This window comes from Orussus abietinus, unplaced genomic scaffold, assembly GCF_000612105.2.
Source record: "Orussus abietinus isolate OABI.00-Male unplaced genomic scaffold, Oabi_2.0 scaffold62, whole genome shotgun sequence".
NCBI lineage: Eukaryota > Metazoa > Arthropoda > Insecta > Hymenoptera > Orussidae > Orussus > Orussus abietinus.
The window spans coordinates 565,306-588,444 of NW_019394299.1; the positions used below are offsets into that span (position 1 = coordinate 565,306).

General features: G+C 40.3%; 4 protein-coding genes across 10 annotated transcripts in view; 1 reads left to right on the forward strand and 3 right to left on the reverse strand.

Moving 5' to 3' along the window:
• On the reverse strand, positions 1 to 10,671 carry LOC105698430 (PH-interacting protein). Of its 4 annotated transcripts, none has more exons than XM_012422675.2 (22): positions 9,901 to 10,671; positions 9,751 to 9,809; positions 9,648 to 9,677; positions 9,375 to 9,434; positions 8,538 to 8,688; positions 8,359 to 8,457; positions 7,917 to 8,254; positions 7,667 to 7,821; positions 7,270 to 7,587; positions 6,723 to 7,140; positions 6,426 to 6,651; positions 6,013 to 6,334; positions 5,705 to 5,900; positions 5,343 to 5,591; positions 5,032 to 5,253; positions 4,571 to 4,949; positions 4,071 to 4,470; positions 3,758 to 3,988; positions 3,438 to 3,618; positions 3,189 to 3,351; positions 2,944 to 3,066; positions 1 to 2,867 (listed from the first exon to the last, which is right to left on the reverse strand). In XM_012422675.2, exons 1-22 carry the CDS (start codon positions 9,941 to 9,943, stop codon positions 1,990 to 1,992), a joined length of 5,241 nt encoding a protein of 1,746 aa, XP_012278098.1. In that variant the 5' UTR covers positions 9,944 to 10,671; the 3' UTR covers positions 1 to 1,989. The 4 variants fall into 4 exon arrangements, with proteins under 4 accessions (XP_012278098.1, XP_012278096.1, XP_012278095.1 ...); XM_012422673.2 differs by having other exon boundaries at positions 3,195 to 3,351; positions 5,325 to 5,591; XM_012422672.2 differs by having other exon boundaries at positions 5,325 to 5,591.
• Positions 10,665 to 18,331, forward strand: LOC105698423. Its single transcript, XM_023435056.1, has 8 exons — positions 10,665 to 11,437; positions 11,517 to 11,678; positions 11,765 to 11,913; positions 12,001 to 12,185; positions 12,301 to 12,528; positions 16,372 to 16,478; positions 16,804 to 17,608; positions 17,804 to 18,331. Exons 1-8 carry the CDS (start codon positions 11,277 to 11,279, stop codon positions 17,804 to 17,806), a joined length of 1,800 nt encoding a protein of 599 aa, XP_023290824.1. The 5' UTR covers positions 10,665 to 11,276; the 3' UTR covers positions 17,807 to 18,331.
• Positions 12,697 to 16,175, reverse strand: LOC105698433 (protein Hook homolog 3). Its single transcript, XM_023435054.1, has one exon. The coding sequence runs from the start codon at positions 15,821 to 15,823 to the stop codon at positions 13,709 to 13,711; it is 2,115 nt and encodes a 704-aa protein (XP_023290822.1). The 5' UTR covers positions 15,824 to 16,175; the 3' UTR covers positions 12,697 to 13,708.
• The window catches only part of LOC105698429 (proto-oncogene tyrosine-protein kinase ROS), a 26,422-nt gene continuing 21,587 nt past the window's right edge, over positions 18,305 to 23,139 (reverse strand). For 3 of the 4 annotated variants that reach the window (XM_012422671.2, XM_012422669.2, XM_023435052.1), the window contains 7 exons: positions 22,668 to 23,093; positions 22,361 to 22,581; positions 21,817 to 22,287; positions 21,387 to 21,750; positions 20,872 to 20,925; positions 20,395 to 20,592; positions 18,305 to 20,332 (listed from right to left, as the gene is read on the reverse strand). In XM_012422671.2, the coding sequence (XP_012278094.1) occupies positions 19,683 to 20,332; positions 20,395 to 20,592; positions 20,872 to 20,925; positions 21,387 to 21,750; positions 21,817 to 22,287; positions 22,361 to 22,581; positions 22,668 to 23,093 (2,384 nt within the window). In that variant the 3' untranslated portion in view covers positions 18,305 to 19,682. The remainder of the gene's footprint in view (positions 20,333 to 20,394; positions 20,593 to 20,871; positions 20,926 to 21,386; positions 21,751 to 21,816; positions 22,288 to 22,360; positions 22,582 to 22,667; positions 23,094 to 23,139) is intronic. The other variant, XM_023435053.1, reaches the window with a different exon arrangement.

Here is a 23,139-nt window from a genome sequence, read left to right on the forward strand (position 1 = left end):
TACTTAACGCGTCATTAAAAAAATAACCATTATCGACCTATTTAATGTTTATATTATTGTTATCATATTTCTTGTCGTGCTCTTATGCTAATATCACAATGGCTTCAGACAGTCGAGACTCGAAATAGTTGCGCACGAATATCTTTTCCCTTAGCATTATGGTACTTCAAAAATGGAGGTATGCTTTACATTCTACATATAATGTATAAATTCTTAATATACTCAGAGTTACTTTGCGTATCTTTGAAATTTCCTAAAATTCATTTGCACAGTTAGCGTACCACAGCACTCCATTATCGTATACCTACCTATAATGAATTAAAAGTATCTATAGCAAAGAGATTAGGATATCCCATCTTCGTAGCATTACAAACCGCAACTAGGATATCCTGATAATCATTTTTACGAATGTTGTTTAAGTTAATGAACTACGTGTGTTTAAACATGTGATATGCCATGTTTTTTTTAGAAAGAAAAGAAAAATAGGAAATAGCACGTGCCTGTCGCCACATTACAAATATGTTAACAAACTGGGTACTTCCAAACTGAAGGCTGGTCATTATTCGCTTCTTTCGAAGACATGCCATGTCATTAGCATTCGTCGGTAAGCACATCGTTTAACCTTTAAAATAATTATATTTCAGATGTTTCGATCCATCTCTCAGGAGAAAGGACACCGTTACTTTACAACGTAAGTATCTCTACATGAGTTCATGCTACATGTATACAACTAGTCAATGATCTAACAAATGATATCAACGTTCCAGGAGATGCCAAGGGATTGATCTCCAATATCGATCACTGTAAAATCTATTTGTGATGTGTATAAGTCTAGTAATTGTATAAAATGGAGATCATTCACACGTAATTTCAAAAATCAAAAGTATTGTCATCATATCTATTCATTAACCCTTTGCGGTAGTATGTCTACTCTCAGCCACCAAAACACCTATGTATAAATTGAATACGACCGCAAAGGGTTAATTAAACGAAATCGATTCGAATGCATAGCGACATAATATAGCAAGAACAAAATTGAGACTAATTCAATAAGGATAGCTTGATACTTTATAAAAATCATATTGTTATTACGAATTGATTCGGTATACTGCCTCAGCAAATCTGCCTACACTACTAATCCTATTCAACACTTATTTCAAATTCTTCTATGTAACAATACGATTATTTTCTTGTAAACAAGCTGCAGACCTTTCTCCTGAGAATAACAAATGCAATATTAATCCCATCAACCTTGCATTAAAGTCTATGCATCCTTTCACAGTTACTTTTAGTATCAAAAAACTTGTTAGACTCTGTTAATTTCTGTCAATAACTGAAACACAAAATAAAATTTAATTAAGCATTCTATCATGAAATACTTCGAAACTAAAACTCCTTTTCTTGCGTTATCTTATCTTGACACATGTAGAACAGGTAGAGTTTAATTACAAATTTTGCAAAATTGGTATGTATACTTGTTTCAATGACTCTCTCAATTTTTTCAAGTAATCAACGGAGACAAGTACATTTGGAAAAAAAAACAAAAACTTGTTTTAAGTGCATATGAAAGAAAAATTGCGGAAAATATTACGACAGTTAGCATTAGATAGACATTTTATCACACTCCTGGAATTGTTCAATTATATTCAAACAAAACAATTACTTTAAGGTGTTAAGTAGTGGACTTGAATGCAGTAGATCAATATTCTTGAACTGTATTACAAAATATATTTAATGTACAATATTTTCAAAGCCCTCTATAATACTCTGCCATTATTCGTACGATGTCTAGCGTAACAATGTGCCACAATTACTCATAAAATTCCACGTTCTTTGGAGTGTGTAATGCCGGTTCGACGAACGTTCGTTGTAAAACGTTATTGTTGGTTTAATTCGGTATTTCATTTTAAACTACTACATAACGCGTCTGATAGAAAAACTTGGTTATACTATACATTAAGTTGTCTATAACGAACATGACGGTTAGGGTCATTCCAAGAGAAAGGCCCTTGCTCGTGCTGTCATTTTACGCACTCGTCCCCTGCTGCTTATACTGATTCCAGGCTCTGGCAAGCTCTCGTCACTTTCTTCGGCATAATAACGTCTCTTAATACTACGTCGATTACGAGGAGGAGCAGCATTGCTGTCATCGCTCTCTTCGTTGTAGCGCGGACGTTTACCACTTCTGCGAGTATGTTGTGCTACGTCTTGACTATCCGAGTCTCTAGACACACGCGTTTTCCTGTAATTTCTAACTGGTTCAAATATCGCATCCGACTCCTCACTATCCGAGTCTAGAATGTTAGTAGCGACAGGAGGTCGAATTTCTTCTTCGTCGGAATCACTTTGTGCATCGTTACAGTCAGATCCATCTTGAGCCTCAGGTACAAGTACTGGCATCCTAGCAGTTGCTTTACGTGACCTCGTGGAATTTTTCTGCACAACCTCGTCAGCACTTTCTTCATCTTCTTCTGTGGTCTCGGGTTCAAGGAATTGATCTTCGTCATCCTCTTCGTCATCGGTTACAAATGATTTTGGCTTAGGCTTACTTTGTTTAATATTCTTACTATTTTTCGCTCGATTTTTACGAGTCTGTTTTCCCCGACCACCTGGTTTATAACTATCTCCTGAATCACTATCCCCAGCATCACTACTCACTGTCTTTCTTCCCCGTGTTCTTCGCATTGGTGCACTATCGCTGCTTTCACTTTCAACTGTTGCCTCTGAGTCACTTAGTTCACTGTCACTAACCTTAGTCTTCTTCATCGATGCATTTCTTGAAATTCTTAGTCTTATGGTAGGACGAGATAAACTTCCACTGCCTTTTGCATGGCCATTAGTTAAACGGGAAGGACCTGTTAAATAACCTTCCATTAATTTTCTCATCTCATGTCCATGGGAAATATTAACCATAGTATGGTATCGTACCACAATGCAACATACCAGGATCTTCCAAGCCGCGAGACTTTCGTTTCGATTTAGCCGATGATCCTTGATTTTTAGATGTACTCTCATCTTCGTCCTCATCATCATCATCGTCATCGCTACTTTGCACTTTAGATGGCCCTAGAAATTGAATTTTGAAATATACAGGTACTTTCATAGACAAGTTTTATTGATTTAAACCAATCACATCACTGTAAGCTAAAACGAGCAATTGAGACTGATAATATGAAAAAAGACATTACCTGCACCGTTCGTAAGACGCGCCTTGCCTTTCTTACCGGTGTTATTTGCCTTTGCCTTTGCTCTTGCATTTTCACTACGTCGTCTTGCTGATTTCCAATTAGAAACGATTCTTCGCATATGTTCTTCAAACATTGCTGACAATCTTATCGTCATTGAATATATCTGAAAAAAATATGGTACATGACATATCAGATATTTTGAACTATGGATACCAGTAAATATACAAATAATTTCAAATCACAACTTACCCTGGAGCGCTTGTTTGTATTATAATTCCTACTATTTGAAAAAATCAACTTCATATCTTTGGCAAATTCAGCAGGAGTCTCGTAATTCCCTCCCAATAAATCTTCTTTCACAGTTCTAAGATCCATTGGAGTATCTATTATTTGGTAATAATCGGGATGCTCCAATCTGTCTACTGGTTCCCTGCGATGACAGTAAACCCATTAAAATAGTGGAACAAATGAAATATTCATTAAAGTCTATGAGATTAAAGTAACTAACGCAATAAGGATATCGTACGCATAAGAAAGTAATATTTATAAAATGATAATTAACTATTTACCTAAATGGAATTGAGTCTTCGCATTGCCACAAACTTTCCAACAATTGTCGACAAGCCAGTTTCCAATCCTGACAAACTTCTTTCGACCGTAAATTTCTATTGGCAACTGGTTTCTTTGAACTAGTAGAAGGTTTTTCCTTGTCCTCTTCAACATCGATTTCTGAATCCGACGAATGGTACGTATCGACTAATTGATGATAGACTGCAGGGACATCTAGCTCCGTAGTCTCTCTATTAATTATATATAAAACCACTATAAATACCTTTACTTCTCCACATACACTTTTTAGAATGATGTAGAAAGAGAACTTACTTAATGATACGCAAGCACAAGTCCGTAACAATTCTGGCTTGCTTGACGATTTGACTGTGAGGTTCGTTAAACTGCTCAGCGTTGGTAGCCAAATATCTTACATCAAACTGAGCAGACGTGATCCGTCTGTAGAAATGGTTCTCAAAACGAGCTTTTATGGTCGACAAGTCAATAGGATATTCCACAACGAATGCATAACTTGGATAGATATTTAAATCTACCGGAACCATAAAGGGTTCCGCGATAGCGAGACTCATTACTTGATCTAGCCCTCGAATTATCCTACGGCAAGTCGCTTCTCTATCTCCCATCGGCCATTCCTCGGCATGAGGTTGATACAACGTCGCTTGTATTTCTTCCGGAAGTACGGGAACGGCACCACCGATTTCCGCTGGGAGTCCTATAATTTTTGAAAATACATACATTAAAAACTGTCGCGACATTGGGTTCCTCAAAACGTTACTATAATTTTACAAAAACAGCTTGATGGCCAAACTTACTATCTTCATCAATGGGTTCCAGATCCCAAGGGCTCATCCGTTCGAACTCTCCATTGTCCCATCTGACCCGAAAGCACATAAAGAAAGATTCCGAAAAATCATCATCCAACGGTTCCATGGACTGAATTTGACCCATCCACCATCCATCGTCAATCATACAACGAAACCGATCACCCTCGGACCAATTGCGAGCAAGGGCTGTGTCAAAAGTTTGACGAAGAACCAGGAAATCTAATACATCGGCCATGTCGTGGTACTTTATGGTAAAAGTCTCCCCAGTTAACCGACCATCTTCTTCCATTAAAGCTAACTTGAGACAACACAATCGTGGCGGGCGAATCTCGTACTTGATTCCCACAACTTTGACGACTTCTTGAGCCTGTGAATTCATTACAATTTTCAGATGATCGCTAATAATGGCATCGTCTTCCAAAGAGACGGTTACGATGTGACGTACTTACTCGTATGTTCATTTTAGACCAAGGCTCGAAACGAGGGCCAAGTTCGTACACCTTTTTGTTTCTAACGGCGTCAAGGTAAAACTGATGACCTTGGCGAAAATATACTATCTCGTCACCCATCTGTGGGTAGTACGGAGCTTTTCGAGGTATCACCTCGGTAAGCCACTCCGACGGACGGAAAGCTTCAGGGACTTCCGCGACTCCATTAGGTACCGCTACAACCTGATTCAAATGATTGTCATCAACTTCCTCGCATCTTGCATTTAGAATTTCTCTACCTTGACTGTTTTTACCTTCGTTAATGCCTTTACCTTCTTCTTGGGTCGCTGACTGCGTCTCCTGTCCGATTCACTCGGTGGAGTAACAGACCTTTTTTTTACGGGCTTTCGTTTGCTCCTTTTTGGCGGCTCCAAATTGAGTCCGTGATCGGCAATCCAATCCGAATATTCACTACTTGAATCCGACGTTGAACTGTCCGAACTCATATCCTCTTCCTGTGCCGTCGAATCATTGCTATTACTACTCGCTGAACTTCCAGACGTTGCTCCGTTATCAGGATTCTATCGATATAAATTCATAATTTATAAATACAGGAACATCGTAATAAAATAATAATATCAGAGAATAATAAAACAAAAAAGTATTTATCAAGAGAAATCTCTCTCTATCGTACCTCAAACTCTGCGTCCTCTTGTTCTTCACCTCTGGCAGCCCTTGTTCTGTAACCGTGTCTTGTATTTCTATTGCGTTTCCGGTTCGCTAAACGGTTGGCTAATCCTCCTTGGGCCGTTGTAGTACTCGAGATTAACTGTGGTCTCCGTCGCATCTCACGCCTCCAGATCTCTAACTCCATATCAGCCATTGCAACGCTAATAAAACCGAAAACGTTTCATTACAGTTATCACCAAATGTTCGCACAGGAGTTTGGATTAATTCTCATGCCAACGTTTTAATTATGGCAAAGAACTTGACAATACTTACAGCAACTTGGTTTGCGTTTCACGAATTGCAGGGTTTATTGGTTTTGCGAGTATCGGCTTGTTCCAAGGAGTGGTATTATCTCTTTGCCAGTTACCGCTACTTTGCCTAACACCCTCGACATCTCCAACTCTTCGTAAACCAGGTCTGCTTCCCCGTGGACTCGCGATTTGCCGTACGGGTATTTCTCCTTGATTTTCATCTCGTTCTTCTCCAGGTTCCCCTTCGACGTTAATGTTCTGCCTTTGCGCAAGAGCTTCGATTAAACGGTCGATGTTGGATCGCGGTTCCTGAACGGGAAGACCTTCGATAACCTCCTGCATTCCTGTACAGGCAATAACAATTAAATTACCGGTGTAACTGTTATAATGTTGGAAGATTTCTCATTGATGTATTTAATAAGAGTCAATGCTTACCACCAGCACCTACTGCGATATTCGGAACTAGCTGTTCACCTCGACAATTCTCTCTTCCTGGTACCAATCGCTGCAATGCTGGAGGATATGGATTGCCATCAACGTCAACCAGAAACGGCGGGGGCATTAAATGTGGTGCAGTCTGCGTTTGCTCGTCCAACACATAGTTATTAGCATCTCTTATCAAAGGACGGTAATCCGTGTGGAAGAACAATTCTTTTGGAACCTACAAACGAGATTGAAAGTGTACTCTACCTCTAAAACGTTTAGTAAATACTTATTTCACGAATAACTTACTATTTTCAATCTCTCTACGCCAGAACCGAAACCGTACATCAGAAGATGCCCATGAGAATCCGTAGCAGCCAACATAGTTCCATCGGGTGACCATTTAGCATCGAAGACAGCGCCATTACCTTGGCCTTCGATGAAATTTTGGAAGCAGGCCATCGGTTCCGTGTTCAATACATCCCAAATAATAAGCTGACCATCGTGACCGGCACTCAATATGACTCGAGGGTCCATTGGATGAGATTCCAAGACAAATACTTCATCTTTATGACCTCGCAAGACCTTTGCTAATTCTCCCGTGTGCGCGTTCCACACTTTTAGTGAACTGTCGTTGACTGCCGTAATAACCCATTCATCACTCAGATCCCAACTTACCATTGTAACTTTTGTCTTTTTATTTGTATCATCGTCTGCATCTGGCTCGCTGAAAAAAAAATCTCATTTCGTTAGATATAATTAAATTACCTGTAAATCTTTAAAACAGATCAATAATATATTTTATAATTCGCTGTTACTATATTGAAATTAACCAGTACTTGAACAAGAAAAATACCCCGGAAGTTTCGTGGTCATTAGAAGACGTTTATTTATCCATTGTTGCTGCTCGAAATGCCAGACATTGGCAGTGCCATCCTTAGAACCAGAAATAAATTTCAATCCGCTGTGTGCCCATTGCATGCTGTCAACAGTGTCTGAATGTGCTTCAACTTCTAGTACTCGACGAGGTCCTTCATCTCCCAACATTGCATATACCCTGACGTGGTGATCCGCGGATCCAGCTGCCATGAAAGCACCACCTGGACTAAATGACGCACAGATCATTTGTGCTTGACCTGGCCTCATTTTTTCGTGGTACTGAATTGGTTTTGTTCTGAAAATATTAATTGCAATGTCAATATCACACGGAAAAACCACTCTATAAAATAGGATTATACAGATGATAGTCTTACTGGAACACAGCCCTGTCGTTGCCTTCCCTTGCGTGAGACCAAAATGCCACCGAACCATCGGTACTGGTGGAGACGAGATAATTCACGCCGTTACATGGGATTGGGCAAAAATTTACAGAAGTAATCATACCAGAATGCCCAGATAATACAGCAACCTGATTTATAAGTTAAAAATAAAGTTGAAGCTTTCAAATTTAAATAAAAGTTGCAAGACATAAATTTTGCGATCAATATAACGCATATTACTTACAGGGGACATTGTCTGGAAACACCATACTCTCAGTATCCGGTCTAAGCTTCCAGCTGCTAAAAGAGTGTTATCAATATTAACTGCAATATCCATTATTTCAGCCGAAGCACCTCGAAAGGTAGCCAAAAGACGTCCATCTATGCTGCTCCAAACTTTGACAAGTAAATCGTCGGCACCAGTGATAACATATTTTCCAGTGCGATCATATAGAACACAATATACAGCAGATAAGTGTCCTAACGTGTGCCGATATAATTGCATTTTGCTGTAAAATTTTGTTGGAACCGCTTCATGCCGACTAATGGGTCCAGAATTTTCTCTTCCCTGAAGTACACGTACTGTTGAAAATATATATAAATAGTAAAGAGTAATATTTGTCAAAGATAATATGAAACCGTCTCATCGTTTCATTGTTTAAATGGTATTACTTGCACCGACTTACCAATATTGTGAGTTAAACCGCTATTAAGTGGCTCCAAAAATGGCTTTCCTCCCATTCTTCCAGAATAAGCAACAATACCACGTACGTACCGCGAAAGATCTAAAAAAATCACTTCATATATTTTACCGCCATTAAATCATTAAACCGTACCATTTTGCATCATCCAGCTTTTGATTTACCTTCGCGAGTACGCAACAAAGATTGTGTTCCTGCTCCTAATAACGAAACGGCTCCAGGAACACATGGTGGAACTTCCTTTTCTAACACTGGCCCGATGCGAGCACATATTCGCAGTAAATGTTCTGCTCCGATATGAGGATACCTCTTTTCCTGTGAAGCGAGAACAGCAACGTTGGTCAATATCGTTTAAATAAAATTGAAAAGTTTTAACATGAAAAACATTGCAAGGGAATTGTAAACGAGCAAATCGTTCGTAAATGAACACATTCTCCCTTAACACAACAGATTCAATACTAAGATACACAACAAATAGAAAGGGGAGACAATTCCGGATAAGGTTTCCGCGTGAATTCGAATCCACGGTAAAGTAGTCCCCTTTAAGTTCAGCCAACAAGAAAACGGGGCATACGCGACGCGAGCGACCGCAGCGCCATCGCGATCACGTACGGAACCTCTTTCTATAAATAAGTGGAGAAGATATATATTCATTGATCAGTCGACGCAAGATGGCTGCTGGTAATCGGCCATTGGTGCGTTCAGAAGCAGAAGGGAGGCCGTGCAACAGCCGAGACGAGCCAAATGGAGGGGAGATGAAAGGGGGATCGGAACGACAGGAAAGGGGTGGCAGGAGCCCGTAAGGGGTACCTCGTCGACCAACAGACCCCTCGACCCGAAGAGGAGAAGCGGAGCCGACCTCTCCTCGCGACGTAAAGAAACGAGGCACCGAGGGAGGTCGGCCGCGCGAACCTCTCTTTGAGTTCCAAGTACGACACGCGCTCTCTCTCTCTCTCATCGGAACATGGCCTCTCGAGGGCGCGTTACCGTTTTGTACTCACCAACTCCGCGAACGACTGCTCGTGCGAATTCCCTTCCCAGTCGAGTCGCGCCGGTAGAATCTGTTGACAAACACAGGAAAATCTGCATGAACTCTCGGGCAGAAAATCTAACCTCAATCAGGACCAAGACAAAGGGTACCCGCGGCGCACGAGGTTGTCGACCTCGCGATTCTAATGTTTTGACAAGCAGAAACCACGTGCAAACCATGTGGAGCCACCAGCTACGTATCGCCGAGCTCCCGGCAAACGTCAACCCAATCGAGTCCCGCTTACCTCTGAGCGTTCCAACTCGTGCTTCAGCGCCTGCAAGAAATAACGCGTCTCAGTAAGGTAGCTCGAGCGGGCGACTCGTCTCGCGATCTCGGATGATACTTACCTCCCCGATCTCCCGGCAGGGCCCTGTCGCCAAGAATTTCGCTACGAGGAAGTACAGCTCTGGAAGCACGAACAGAGTGGGTTAGGAGTGATTCACGCGCTCGCTTGGGCCGCGAACGGTCGGGATGCCTCGTCGCTCGCCCTGACTTACCTGGTGCTATGGCCGCCTCGTTCCTCGACAGGCCGGCCTCCATCTCGCTCCGCGATTCAATGATCGTTCACTCACGGACCGAGGGAAACATTTATTTTTTCAGGTCATACCGAGGCACCGCCGACTCGGATCTCATTTTCTCTCTCGCGAGCCACCAACCGCGAGACGCACCGAAACGCGGACGCGCACGCTCCGACACTCCGCGAAAAGTAGTTCTCCCTACTTCGGCGATCGGGTTACCGCTCTCGCCACCAGGGGCGCTCACGACGCTGCCAACCTCGACGTGAACCATAGCTCTATGACGTGACTCCATCGGATGCCATGACACCGCGACGCTTTATGCCTGGTTGAGAAAGCTTTAACGGCCTCGTCCCTTTTCTTGCATGCTTCCTCGAGAAAAGCAAAACTCATATTTGGTTCTTAACACAGTTGTTACGCCTAGGGATTCGAGGGATTTTTATTGGTTTTAAAATAAAATTATAGTTACACCCTGATAATACGATATAATAATACGGTACTACATAAATCAACGTGCTTCGAGTCACGGCAACGTCACGTTCGTCAGCCTCCAACGAATCTGGAATTTTTAATACTTGACAAGTTTTCGCGACATTGAAGTTCCGTAAATTAGGAGAAATATGAAGGAATGTGTGAAAAAATTCGAAAATACTCGAGCTGGAGGTCAAAATTGATGAATAAAGAAAAATGGAAAAACCTCTCATGACTCTATGGCGGTGACTATCGACGTGTCCGTGGGCCGGTACTTTTGACGTGTCCGTGGGCCGGTACTTTTGACGTGTCCACGGAAATTTAAGGCTAACGATTGCACCAAAAGCATTTATTACATAATAGGGCTTATCAAGAAATAATTACTCATTCATGACATACGGCAAAAGGACTATCTTACCGCCACCTAATCTAAACTTCGTTGTTGTATGTCCAATAGAACACCGCGAAGTAACCTTCGAATGGGGATAATCTAACGCGCATATATATTTGCTGACGCAATGATAGTTACTCAATATTTGTACTAATTTGAAAATTATATGTCAACGCACATCAACGATACTTTATTTAACAGTGCAATAGATAGAAAGTTCGATAGTAAATATTACCAAAGGTGATAATTCCCCAGGTAGTACTGGATTATCAGGAACGACTACACCAAGGTGAGGCAAGGCTTCCGCACCTACCGCACCTCGTGACTTGGAACGTTTAAATACTTGTGTGTTATGGTACCGAATCAAAGAGTCAATCGAAGTGCATCGAGAGCAAGCGAGACATGTCCTAGGCGAACATTGTTCTGAAAACAATGTATAGTAGAATTGTTTGATAGTAAAAGGTTAACGAATTGTATATTATTATTTAAACGAAAGATGTCATGGATAAGAGATAGTACTTTAAACTGGTTACAATGTATAGCCATTAAAGTTCTAAAGACTGGAAAGGTCCCAAAACATGTTGCATTTATAATGGATGGCAATAGACGATATGCAAGTAAGAAAAAGGTAGATAAGGTGGAAGGTCATACTAAAGGGTAAGCGATTGTACTTTGTATACTACGTCAGGATGTATCGTGTACTTTAAGTAATTTATACTCACTATATTTATTTCAGTTTTGATAAGCTAACGGAAACTCTGCAATGGTGTTTCGATCTTGGTATTCCTGAAGTTACGGTATATGCATTTAGTATAGAGAATTTTAAAAGAAACAAGGAAGAGATCGATGGAATTATGGAACTTGCTAAACAGAAATTCCAACGCCTATTAGATGAAAGGTATATTTTCATGTTATTCTGAAAATTAATTTACTAATGTCAGTTGATTATTAACTCTGTTTATTTCTAATTGTATTGCATTTTAGAGATAAGCTGATGGAGCATGGAATTCATATCCGAGTAATAGGTAATTTATCATTAATTCCAATGGATATTCGTAAACTGATTGCAGAAGCTATGCTCATTACAAGGCACAACAATAAAGTGTTTCTGAACGTTGCCTTTGCTTATACGTGTAAGTTTTTCATTATCTTTATTACATCAATGTGTCTAAATCATTGAGTTTGTTTCGCACATTTCACACAGTTTCTATTTTTTACAGCAAGGGACGAAATAACACAAGCAGTAAAAAATGTTGTAGAAGGTGTAAAAAATGCGGATATACTTGTAGATGATATCAATGAAGAATTACTGTCTAAGAGTCTCTATACTGGTGATTTACCTGAACCTGATTTACTTATTCGCACATCTGGAGAGGTACGATTTAGCGACTTTTTACTATGGCAGGTAAGTTTTCATAAACAATTACTAGATACAGTATTACTAAAATAGATCAATGAAACTATTGAAAATTGATTATAATAGTAAATGAGTTGTAAAAAATTATATTAAACAATTTCAGACTGCCAAATGTTACGTTTATTTTTCGGATGTCTTGTGGCCAGAATTTACAGGATGGGATTTATTAACTGCCGTGTTTTACTACCAAAGATGTTACTCTGATTTACAAGAAATCGTAAAAGTTCAAGAAACCAATGTTAAAACAAATGATGACAGGATATCCACCTATATTGCTAAATTGAACAGGGATCGACTACGTCTGCTTCAACGTATATCTTCAACAGATATTCATTTATAATTAAACAGTATGTAATCGAATTAGGAAACTCTATTTTAAAGGAAAATATAATGATTCAATATGTTTCAATGTTTTATTTTTTAGTACTTATCCATTGCAGTAACATTCCACTACTAAATTGTGTTTTAATGTTTTGAATGACAAAAGAAAAAGTCAAGATTTATATGCATAATATTTGTATTTACAATATGTCATTATACCATACATAAAGTATTCTATTTGTCAAATGTAACAATGGAATAAAACTTAACATATTTACATTAACAAACTTCTCAGATTTATCTTGATTGCAATTTAGTTATTACATGATATAATATGCTGGGATGTTTAATAAACGATTGATTAGTAAATAAATCAAAGAATAGATTGCTCGTCAATATGATTAATTAATTTAATTATCCAGAACGTAAAATCCTATGCAAATAAAATGACCTATAAATTAAGATTAAAATGGTACACAAAAGACAAACTAGTTTTATAATATAAAATCTTCATGATATTTTTAAAAGTAGATTCTTTCAAATATGGATATAGGGTAAAGCATATCTGAATATGTATACTAGCATTACAGCAGTTTCACAGAATACTTTGTTCTTGAAAAGTTACAATCCTTTTTTATGTCAGAATAAGTAGCTGTATTTTGTACTAACGTTTTTTGGAACTTGCACCCAAAAGAACCAATACATCTCTCTAGTATGTTGTCCATTTATATTACGTACTTTTACGTAAAATATTGGTACAAAGCTTTTAAAGACTTATTTGTGAGACTAATATTCCTAGGCACATTATCCTTTGTATGTTTCCTGTTATTGTGCCATTATAAAATATTATCAAAGTACAAAGTTCATTGTACTTGTTTCTAAAAAGCATCTTCTTTAACCAATCAAGTCAATATATAATTCTTTGATGCAACAATATTTTGTTTGCAATTATTCATAAACAAATAATAAAAAGTAAATGTGTGACTTCAATTAACACTAAAATGAAGAACATTATGCAATAAAGAGTGTTAAAAATATGATAAGCTTGACATTTTTAAATTATTACATTTAGAACAGAACAAAAGTCACTGATATTTGTCAATCTATAAAATGTCTTCCTTTTGTAAAGGTAAAGCTATAAAGTTTAAAAAGTTTCAATAACTTATAAAAACTTGCAATGCTGTTGTATTTTATTTAGAATTATATGGAGGATGAATTGTACGTCGAGCCGATGGTTGCCTCTGCCTAGACAAAAACGACTGGCCTTGGCTTGAATTGAGAGCTGCAAGATGTTGATCCATAGTCCCACGGTGACAACTTAAACCCAAATGGTAAAATGCTGATATCAAAGATTTTTCTTCCATTTCACCAATTAATTTACTATCCTTTAATTTTTGTTCTAGATCTTCAATGATTTTTCTCTTTTCATTTAACTGATTGCGTAGAGTTAGCAATTCAGAAGCGGAAGAAGCATTTTGTTTAGGATCCAGGCTTTTAATAACTGTTTTAGCCTTCTCTACACACTTTTTGTAACGTTCGTCTAATACTGTGTATTCATATTCCTTACGAGTTAAAGCTTCTTGAGCTGTAAGTGCTTTTTGTTTTTGAGCTTGTAATGCTGTTTCTCTTTCTTCCAATTGTAAAGTCAAGCGTTCTCGCTCTCCCTGTAATTTTCTTAAGTCATCTTGTAAATGAATTATCTTTTGATGCAAACTAATACCATCAACTTTATCATCACTTGGTTGATTCTCAGAAGCCTCTTCCAGTCTATTTTCCAATTCAATGATTCGTTGATTAGCCTTGCGAACGTCGCCCCGTAGTAAATTAAGTTTTTCTTCTGAGTCATCCAATAATGCTTGAACAGAAGGTAACTTTTCATCACTACCTTTTTGATTAAGTTTCAACATTTTGTTTTCATGCTGAAGCCTGAGTAATTTTTCCTTAATCTCGGGAGGAATCATTTCTGCATTAGCAACAGCATCAACAGTGCTAGGCTTGGTCATATTTTCAACTGCCTGTAACTGTGTGCACTTCAACTCCTCATTTGTTTCCTTAAGGGCATCTCTTTCAATGACCAATCGATCCCTTTCCCTCTGTAAAGCATTCAGTTGGGCTTCCATTTTCTTAGCTTCAAATTCTAATTTATCAGATTTATTACTTTGCTCATCTAGTTTACGGTGTACTTCGGCGAGCTGTTTCTTACAAAGTTCTAAATGATTACGTAACATAGTAGCACGTTTAGCCTCTTCTTCATACTCCATATTTGACTGCATGTATTCCAAATTTTTATCTTCTAGGATCTTTACTTGCCTCTTTAGATCACTAAAGTCTTCCATTTTCTTTTTATATGATTCTATAGTTAGTTCATATTTAGTTACTTTATCAGCAGTCTCTCGTAAAGCATCGATCTCATCTTTTAAATGATTTGCTTCATCTGCAGCTTTTTGCAGATCGTCTTGTCTTGATTGCAACTCTGAAACTTCCTTTTCTAAAAATTCAACCTTTAACCTATAATCGTCTCTTGATGTTTCTAATTTAAATATTTCATCCTTAAGTGATTCAACTTGTTTACGAAGGCCAGAATACTTCAAGCTTGAACCAGAATCTTCTGGATTTTCGAATTCTTCCAGTCGTTCCTGTAACTTCTTGTTTTCTACCGTTAATCCTACTTTTTCTTCTTGTAAAAAGGATAGTTGTTGATCGAGTTCATGACATCTTTGTGCCAACTGATCTCTTGAGTCAACAGCTAACTGAAGCTCAGCCAACAACCGTTGATGAGTACTGTCCCCGATATCCATTGATTCAAAACTAAGACTGGCTCCCAAACTAAGTCGTGGACCATGCATGCTACCTTCTAATTCTTGAATACTTTGCATTATAACTTGTTGTACCACTTCTTCCATACCCATTATTCGAGTAATGTATCTTTGTTTCTCGTTGCAGTTGACGGCACATCCCAATACCAATTGTAAGAGTCGCTGTAGTTCATGCTCATCACAGTGCTCTCCGATCTTAGTGGCATCCGGTTTAGCATAGCCGGACAGTTGTTGATTTAGACATTCTACATAATATTCCATTACTGCTTCTACAATCTTCTTTAAGTTACTTACTTTCAGACGCCAATTGGTGCCTACGTCGGTTTTAATTTTCGACTTCCATGCAGCGGTGAACCATTCGGGTGCTATCTGTGCCAGAGCTTCGGCAAGAGCCACGCCGTCACTTATGTCTTCGGCTGAAGCATGTGCTGCTTGAAGATCAAATGTATCCAGCCATTTAATTAAGCTACCTAATTGTTGGTCACCCATTTTTACTTCTCAGATCTGAACCGCTGAAAAGTCTTGAAAGGGTAGCTTAATACTTTTTCTTTTTAGCTAGCAGACCATCTGTTTGATATATTTAATTAAGCCTTTTATCTAGCGCTGTATTACCGTGTATCGTATAACCATATACTGTCAAATAAGACATTAGACGTCAGCACGTGATAGCAACTTACGATACATTCCAATCGGCACCGTCCGATCAACTTCTTTTCAAATCACAATCTTCATCCCAAAGGTTGAGTGGATTTAGAAAATCACAGATGTTAATCTGTACCCTAGATTTTTTGTCTTGTCCTGTCTGTCAATACAAAGTAAAAGTACTGCACACGACTACACATTTCCCCTCCCTTACCTCTTGCCTGTGTGTGAATGCATGCATATGAAGTTACTATATCAGAGAGTAGCAGTCACAGCAGAGTGCATGAGGAGTTCTCAATCAGTCGATAATGTCTGAATCTAACGGGTAAATAAAGCTGCATATAATTCCCAATGCTGACGTCGAAATCAGTGAGGGCGTTAAATACGGTTTACAGTTTCTGAGCATCCTAAATAGGCAGTCTTTCGATACTATAGTTTATGGACATCCTTATAAATTAAATATGGCGGACAGGTCAAGTTCGGATTCGCAGCGAAGAAGGAAGTAAGTAATTAATACAATTTAACGTTTTTAAGTAACAATTGTATAACAATATTGTTAACAAAACTTCTAAATAGAACTCAGTGATTATTACCTAAGGTGAAACTATAAAATGATTAGTAAAGAAGATTGCAGTATACACCAGAAAACCTGGAAGGACTCTAATGCTTGTAAACAATACTTTTCTAGTAATTGAACACTGTGATTTATGTGTACATTTAGATGCTGTTTGCTACAATAATTCAATAATTTGTTTTTATACATGTGGTTTTATCAGAGTCCACGTTCATGAAACTGTGAATGTCATTTTGATGTTTGTTTCTTGCAGGCGCAATAGAGAAAGACATGACTATCCGGATAGAGATGACACACAGTATCATGCCAAAAGAAAGAACGACAGGACATCCCCAAGAAGAGACGACAGATCCTCAAGAAATAGAGACTATGACAGTAGATCAAAAAGAAATAAAGACGAAAACAGTAGAAACAAGGATTTCAGGCGAGAAAAAGATAAGTCAAACGATAGAAACAGATTTAGCGAAGTAAAGGTAAAGAAAGAGCCTTCTCCTGAGTGGGGCAAGTCTAATTCAAAGGAACAGTCCAAAAATAAACCACAGGAAAAAGAGAAACCTAATTACGAATTATCAGGAAAATTAACAGAAGATGCAAATACAGTTAATGGTGTAGTAATTAAATATGCTGAGCCACAGGATGCACGTAAACCTAAGCGAAGGTGGAGATTATATCCATTCAAAGGAGAGAAAGCTTTACCTACTCTGTATGTACATAGACAGTCAGCATATTTAATGGGCAGAGATCGGAAGGTAGCAGATATACCTTTAGATCATCCTTCATGCTCCAAACAACATGCTGCACTACAATTTCGTTTAGTTCCTTTTCAAAGAGATGGAGGAGGAGAAGGAAGGCGCGTACGTCCGTATCTTATTGACTTGGAATCTGCCAATGGTACATTTGTAAATAATGTAAAATTGGAGCCAAGAAGGTATCACGAATTACTGGAAAGAGATGTAATACGCTTTGGATTCAGCTCCCGAGAATATGTACTACTTCATGAACAGAGCAGAGATGATGCATTAGATGACGACGTTCCACTCGCCACTAATACAACGCAGGTATGATTCCAACTGAATTGTGGTTATTCAATTGGAACGTTAAGGTATCACTTCAAAAGGTATTAACCCTTAGCACTCCGTTGGCTCCACTACAGAGACATTCGTCATAACGTTACGAAACTTGCGGAGCGCTAAGGGTTAAAAATGCAACTGAAACTTATTTACTAATGATTATATGGTATCTCTTGGTTTTAGTAACAAATCTATTCTGTGAGCTGCAAAAGTGAAACCTGTGATCTTACAATCGGCAAAGATACGTCGATGTAGAACTGTCTTGTAGCTGTGCGGATTATGCACTTATCTTCAAGATAGTTGTTCTACAATGGTTAGACATGAAGGTTTAGAAATAAAATAATTCCTGATAAATCTTTAGAAAAAGAAACAAAATTTTCTATTATCACTTTAATCCGATGTTTATGGTCGTAAATTATTAAGAACATTTCACAAGACTTTGAATGTACAGTGCAGGATGACGTTCGATGAAAATATTGCATACTTATTAACAGGAGTAGTCGTGTTCAATACAAAGGAACTTTATACATACGTGCAATTGTACAAATGGACTACTGCAAATGGCAGCGATAAACAGCTACGTCCGTCCTCCCGCACTGAGCAAAACGAGGGAAGTGTATTGATGCTAATGTAATTATTGAAACTAATTAATTATACGTTGTAGAGATTAATTCTGATGAAATATAAATAAAGTGAGATATGCGCTCTTGATTTATTTTGTTTTTTTACAGTCATCATGTTCTACATGTACCGACGTAAATGCTAACGATTGTCGATCGATTTCTAGACACGAGCTTTCTCGCGATATGTAATTGAATTATTTCCGTATTTCCTGCAGACCGAAAGTACAAAAGTCTCGAAATGCATTGATTTAAATTAGGACTAATCATACGTTATCTTAAATCGGAGAAAAATATATACAAAAATAGTATTCGATTTCTAAATCGACTTTGTGTAGACTAACAAATATATTTATTCTCTAGGAACAATAGATATGTGCATGTGGTATACTTGAAATTGGAAGTGGTTATCAATGGGAAGACCGTACTACCTACGACTTTTCGAAATAGCTCGCAATTGATCAATGAGTCCTCGATTATAAACCGCAAAACACGTAGAATTATTTCCAATAACGTTCGACCAGAATGACCAATTGATGACATGATGAGAATAAATTATTGGACATTGTTTTCATTCGAACCATTCGTTCGATAGTTATAATACTTTATACCGCGAAAGAAATATTTCTAATTCGTAGGTAAGATTTAAGACACGTGGATGGCGCGTCGCCAAAACATTATTTACAATATCTTAAAACTAAAGCAACGAGATTCGTTTATCATGACTCTTGCATATCAACGTCTCATCCACTTGTTTTGCACTATTTCGATTACATACTATAAGAATCCCATTCTTTAAATCTCCATGTCATGGTAAAATTACTTCAAGATCAACTTTATATATCATTCATTGCGCAAAAACTTAACAAGAACTTATTTCCTACTTATTGTCGAGCTTTCGATATGACATTTGTACAATGAGTAGTTGGAAACTCTGTCTGGTAGACTTCGATTCAATAAATACATTATTAAAAATGCGCCTCGTAGGATATTTGGCGGTGAATAAAAATGACTTTATAAATGTACATAGTGTGGCAGTAGATAGCTCCGTAACCGCTGCGTAATCGATCGCATTGTGATTCTCCATTTATGTCCATCCATGTTGATATCCACGGGGACCAGACCAATGAAATTCCCAAGGAACCGAGTCGACGAATCCGAGCTCCGGTCTCTAAAAAGCGCAGGATGGATCGACACCCGCGTTTTCAAAACTTTTACTACCCTACCATATTTTTTTCCTAAACGTTACGCTCTACGTTTTGTTAACTTTTGCCTATCCGTTGATTTCTTTTTAGTTCATCCACGTTTCCCAGAATGCCTCCAGCCAGTAGTGATTCAGACAAGACGTCTTGCGAGTTTGATCGAGCTGGACAAATACAGACCACCTAGAGGAAGATTGGCCTTGGCCTTGGCCAAGATATGAACCTTTCCCGAAGGACCCTCTAGGACGCGTTTACCCTGACGGCCTCGGAATTGATATTTGTGTATGTGACAGCGTCGCAGCTATCATCAACTCCAGGGGTTTGCCTCAATAGGTTCAGGAGTGCACTGTTGATCACTAGAGGGATGTTCGCCTTGCCATTCTGCAGGGTGGAGTGGGTCCTCTGCAGCTTTGACAAATTATTGTTCCCCGGGCTGTCGCCCGCAATGCCGTTGACGCTCGAATTATTGTTTCTGAGCAGCACAGCAGTTTGGGAGTTAATTATCAAAGATCCAGATTTAGTTTGGGGGGCCAAGCTCGCGGAAGAGCCGAGCGAACTACAACTCCTGCCTTCCAAGCTGGATCCGCAGCCAATCTCGTCGATGGTGTCCCTTTTGCATCTGTGCCGCTCGCTCAAGGACGTCAAAGAGTCCCTCTTCAGCGGAGACTTTACGGCGGAACCATTGATTAACTTCAAACTGTCCAGGGTGTTACACTTTTCGCCGATACTCGTAATGGAAGCCCTGGTACGCTCCGGCAGATTCAGGCTGGAGACCGACGCTCTTTTGTGGCACGTCTTCCGGTTCCCCTTATCACGGTCCTCCTCCTGCGCCTCCGTTTTCTGGCAGCTCGTCTCTTCCCTTTGCTCCACCTTCGAGCACCCGTTTTTATCTGCATTCGATAAAGGAGATTTAAGTGTGAGGTCAAGTGCGGAGCTGCTCGAAAATACGAACCTGAGATGCAAATCGACCGTGGTATCTCGTAATCTCCCGTAAGAACCTCCCTCGGTACAAATTCTCCGCTGTCGGTTAACAACTCTAAATACTTGGGCGCTTCGCCCGAGGAGTGAAAGCTCACGGTATTTTGCGAATCCTGAAGGAAGGGCTGCATATCGCGACTTCGCTCGGAACTACTCGACTTCCACGAATTGCCTAGAAATAGAAGGACGCCCTGTGATATCGCGACAACGAGCCAAACGGATCTTCAACTCGTTTAAATGGCTATGGCGGTAACAAGAGGTAACGGAAAGTAAATACAAAAGTAATGCTCAAAAGGTGGACGTACGATTTGTCGCTAGTGCAACGGGCAATTCTTATCGTGGCTGGAGATTTGCATAAATAATCGAGGCCTCGGTGGGGAAAGTCATACCGTAAAGTACAGAGAAACGCTCAAAGTTCCACAATGGTGACAGTCCGATCGGAGAGACCTACCTGAGTTGTTATGATTTTGATTCTCGTCAGCAAAGTAAGCCATGTTAGACACGCCTGTAAGCACGAGCCATGCAATGGTCAGTATGTATTCAAGCACACATTAATATATGAATTATTGATTAAAGAGAATGTAATCGATTGCGGCCGACTCGCCGTCCTCTTACAATCGCGTGTGTTAGCCCACGATGTCTGATAGAGTGCATGCTTGAGCCGAAACGAGATAAGGAACAATTAACAAAAAGGATAGAGAGAACATGGTAAACGTGACAACTGGGACGCGTAACGCCGCAAAGTAACGAGTCTGACGTAAGTCACGTGTCGAGCGGCTCGACGGAGACCAGAACTTATTAGCGATACTTTTGCGAACTGAACAAGAGACTATTCGAAGAAATTACTCTTCTCACGAGGGGAGACTCTGTTCGGACTCTCGAACGTAATCACTGCATGCTGCAAAGTGTGGCCTGTGCGATGCAGAACTTAGGGAGGTGAAAGAGCGACCCGGTCGCGATACGCACCTCTTCTGGCCAGGTACTGGCCCGCGTGGACGGGGTTCAAGATGGCATCCTCGGTGTTGCCACGAAGAGCCACGATCTGCTCCAAGCAGACCTTAAAGCTGGGCCTGGCATCCGCGGAGCTCCAGCAGCGCAGCATCAGCTGATGAAGCGCCGGTGGACAATTCAAGGGCTTGGGAAGCCTACCTCCAGCTCGCACATGGTGCAGGACCTCTAGGTTCGTCCTGGCCGGATATGGCTGCTGGCCCAACGACGTGATCTCCCACATCAGGACCCCGAAGGCCCAAACGTCGCTCTGCGACGTGAACACCCCGTCCACGAGGGACTCCGGGGCCATCCAGCGGACTGGCAACAGTCCTTCACCTTCCTGAATAGAAACGCATCGTTACGTCGCGTCTCGTTACGATACCATCGACGTAGCAATGTGTCTTACCTTTCGGTAATAATCATTTTTATAAATATCCCTAGCGAGTCCGAAGTCGCCGATCTTGACGACGCGGTTCTCCCGATCCCTGGTTGAGACCAAGCAGTTCCTGCAGGCCAAGTCGCGATGCACGAAGTGGAGCTCTTCGAGGTAACGACATCCCCTGGCCACGTCCTCGCACATTGCCAGCAGATCCTGAAGTCTGAGCGCCCGCGAATCCGTAATGAGCAGGGAGCGACTGGCTCTCAGGTAACTCAGTAAGTCTCCGGCTTCCATCAGCTCTAGCACCAACAGCGGGGGGTCGGTGTCCAGACAGACACCGAGAAGTCTTAGTACATGCTTATGTCGGAAGTGACTCATTAGTCGAGCCTCTTGCAGGAATTCCGTCTTCTCCTGCGCCGATGCACCCTTCCTGAGGGTCTTTATGGCCACCGGAGTTACTCCAGGCCCTTCCAGGTCCTTTGCGTTTCCTTGAAATACCTGTGAAAAATAGTTGGGATGAAGGGACCTGTTCTTTTTCATTGCATTTCTTCACTTGCACCCGAATACCGACCTCTCCGAACGCTCCGCTGCCTAAGAACTTGGCTAACGTAATTTGTTCCCTTCGTATCTTGGGCAGGGCCAAATCGTCGCTGTCGTTCTGGATTGCGGACGCGTAAAGTGCGTTCGATTGCACGAAATTCCCCCGTGGGATCTCGCGAAGGGTCGCCAATTCTACGTCGGACATGACCGGGGGCAGGACGGCTTTTTTGTCTTCCTTGCGTTGTCTATACACTGCTGGGTGGAAGATCAATTCTTGAAGTAAGGACACGATTCCTCAGAGGTCTAGATTAAAAGTTGAATCCGGTGCAATAACTCACGGCAAAGGAAGTAGCAGAAGCAGAGGAGCATTATGGTTACAACCGGCACGCTCAATCCTAAAACCAGACCGAGGTGTTGTTGAGCGACCAACATCCCACCGGAAGTTTCAGACAGGTCGATGACGTTGCTCGGCTTGCTCCACGTCCCGAAACCGTATGCGTTCTTCGCTCTGACGCGGAAAATGTACTTTTGATCCATCTCCCCCATGATGATCCAATAATTGTCCGTTCCGTTATAATATAAATGCCACGAATCGCTCTGATTGCGGCCGTTGTTCTGACTTTCCAGATCTTCTGCCAACTTCCCTTCGAGGCGGTACAAGGTCACTTGAGATCCATGAGCCTGAGCTGGCTCCCAATTCAACTGGTACACCGAATTCCGGAGCTTTGTTACCGTCGGCATACCCGGAGCACTTGGTACGTCGCCTGGAATAAAAAACGATAAAAAAACAATCCACGATCTTAATTGTCT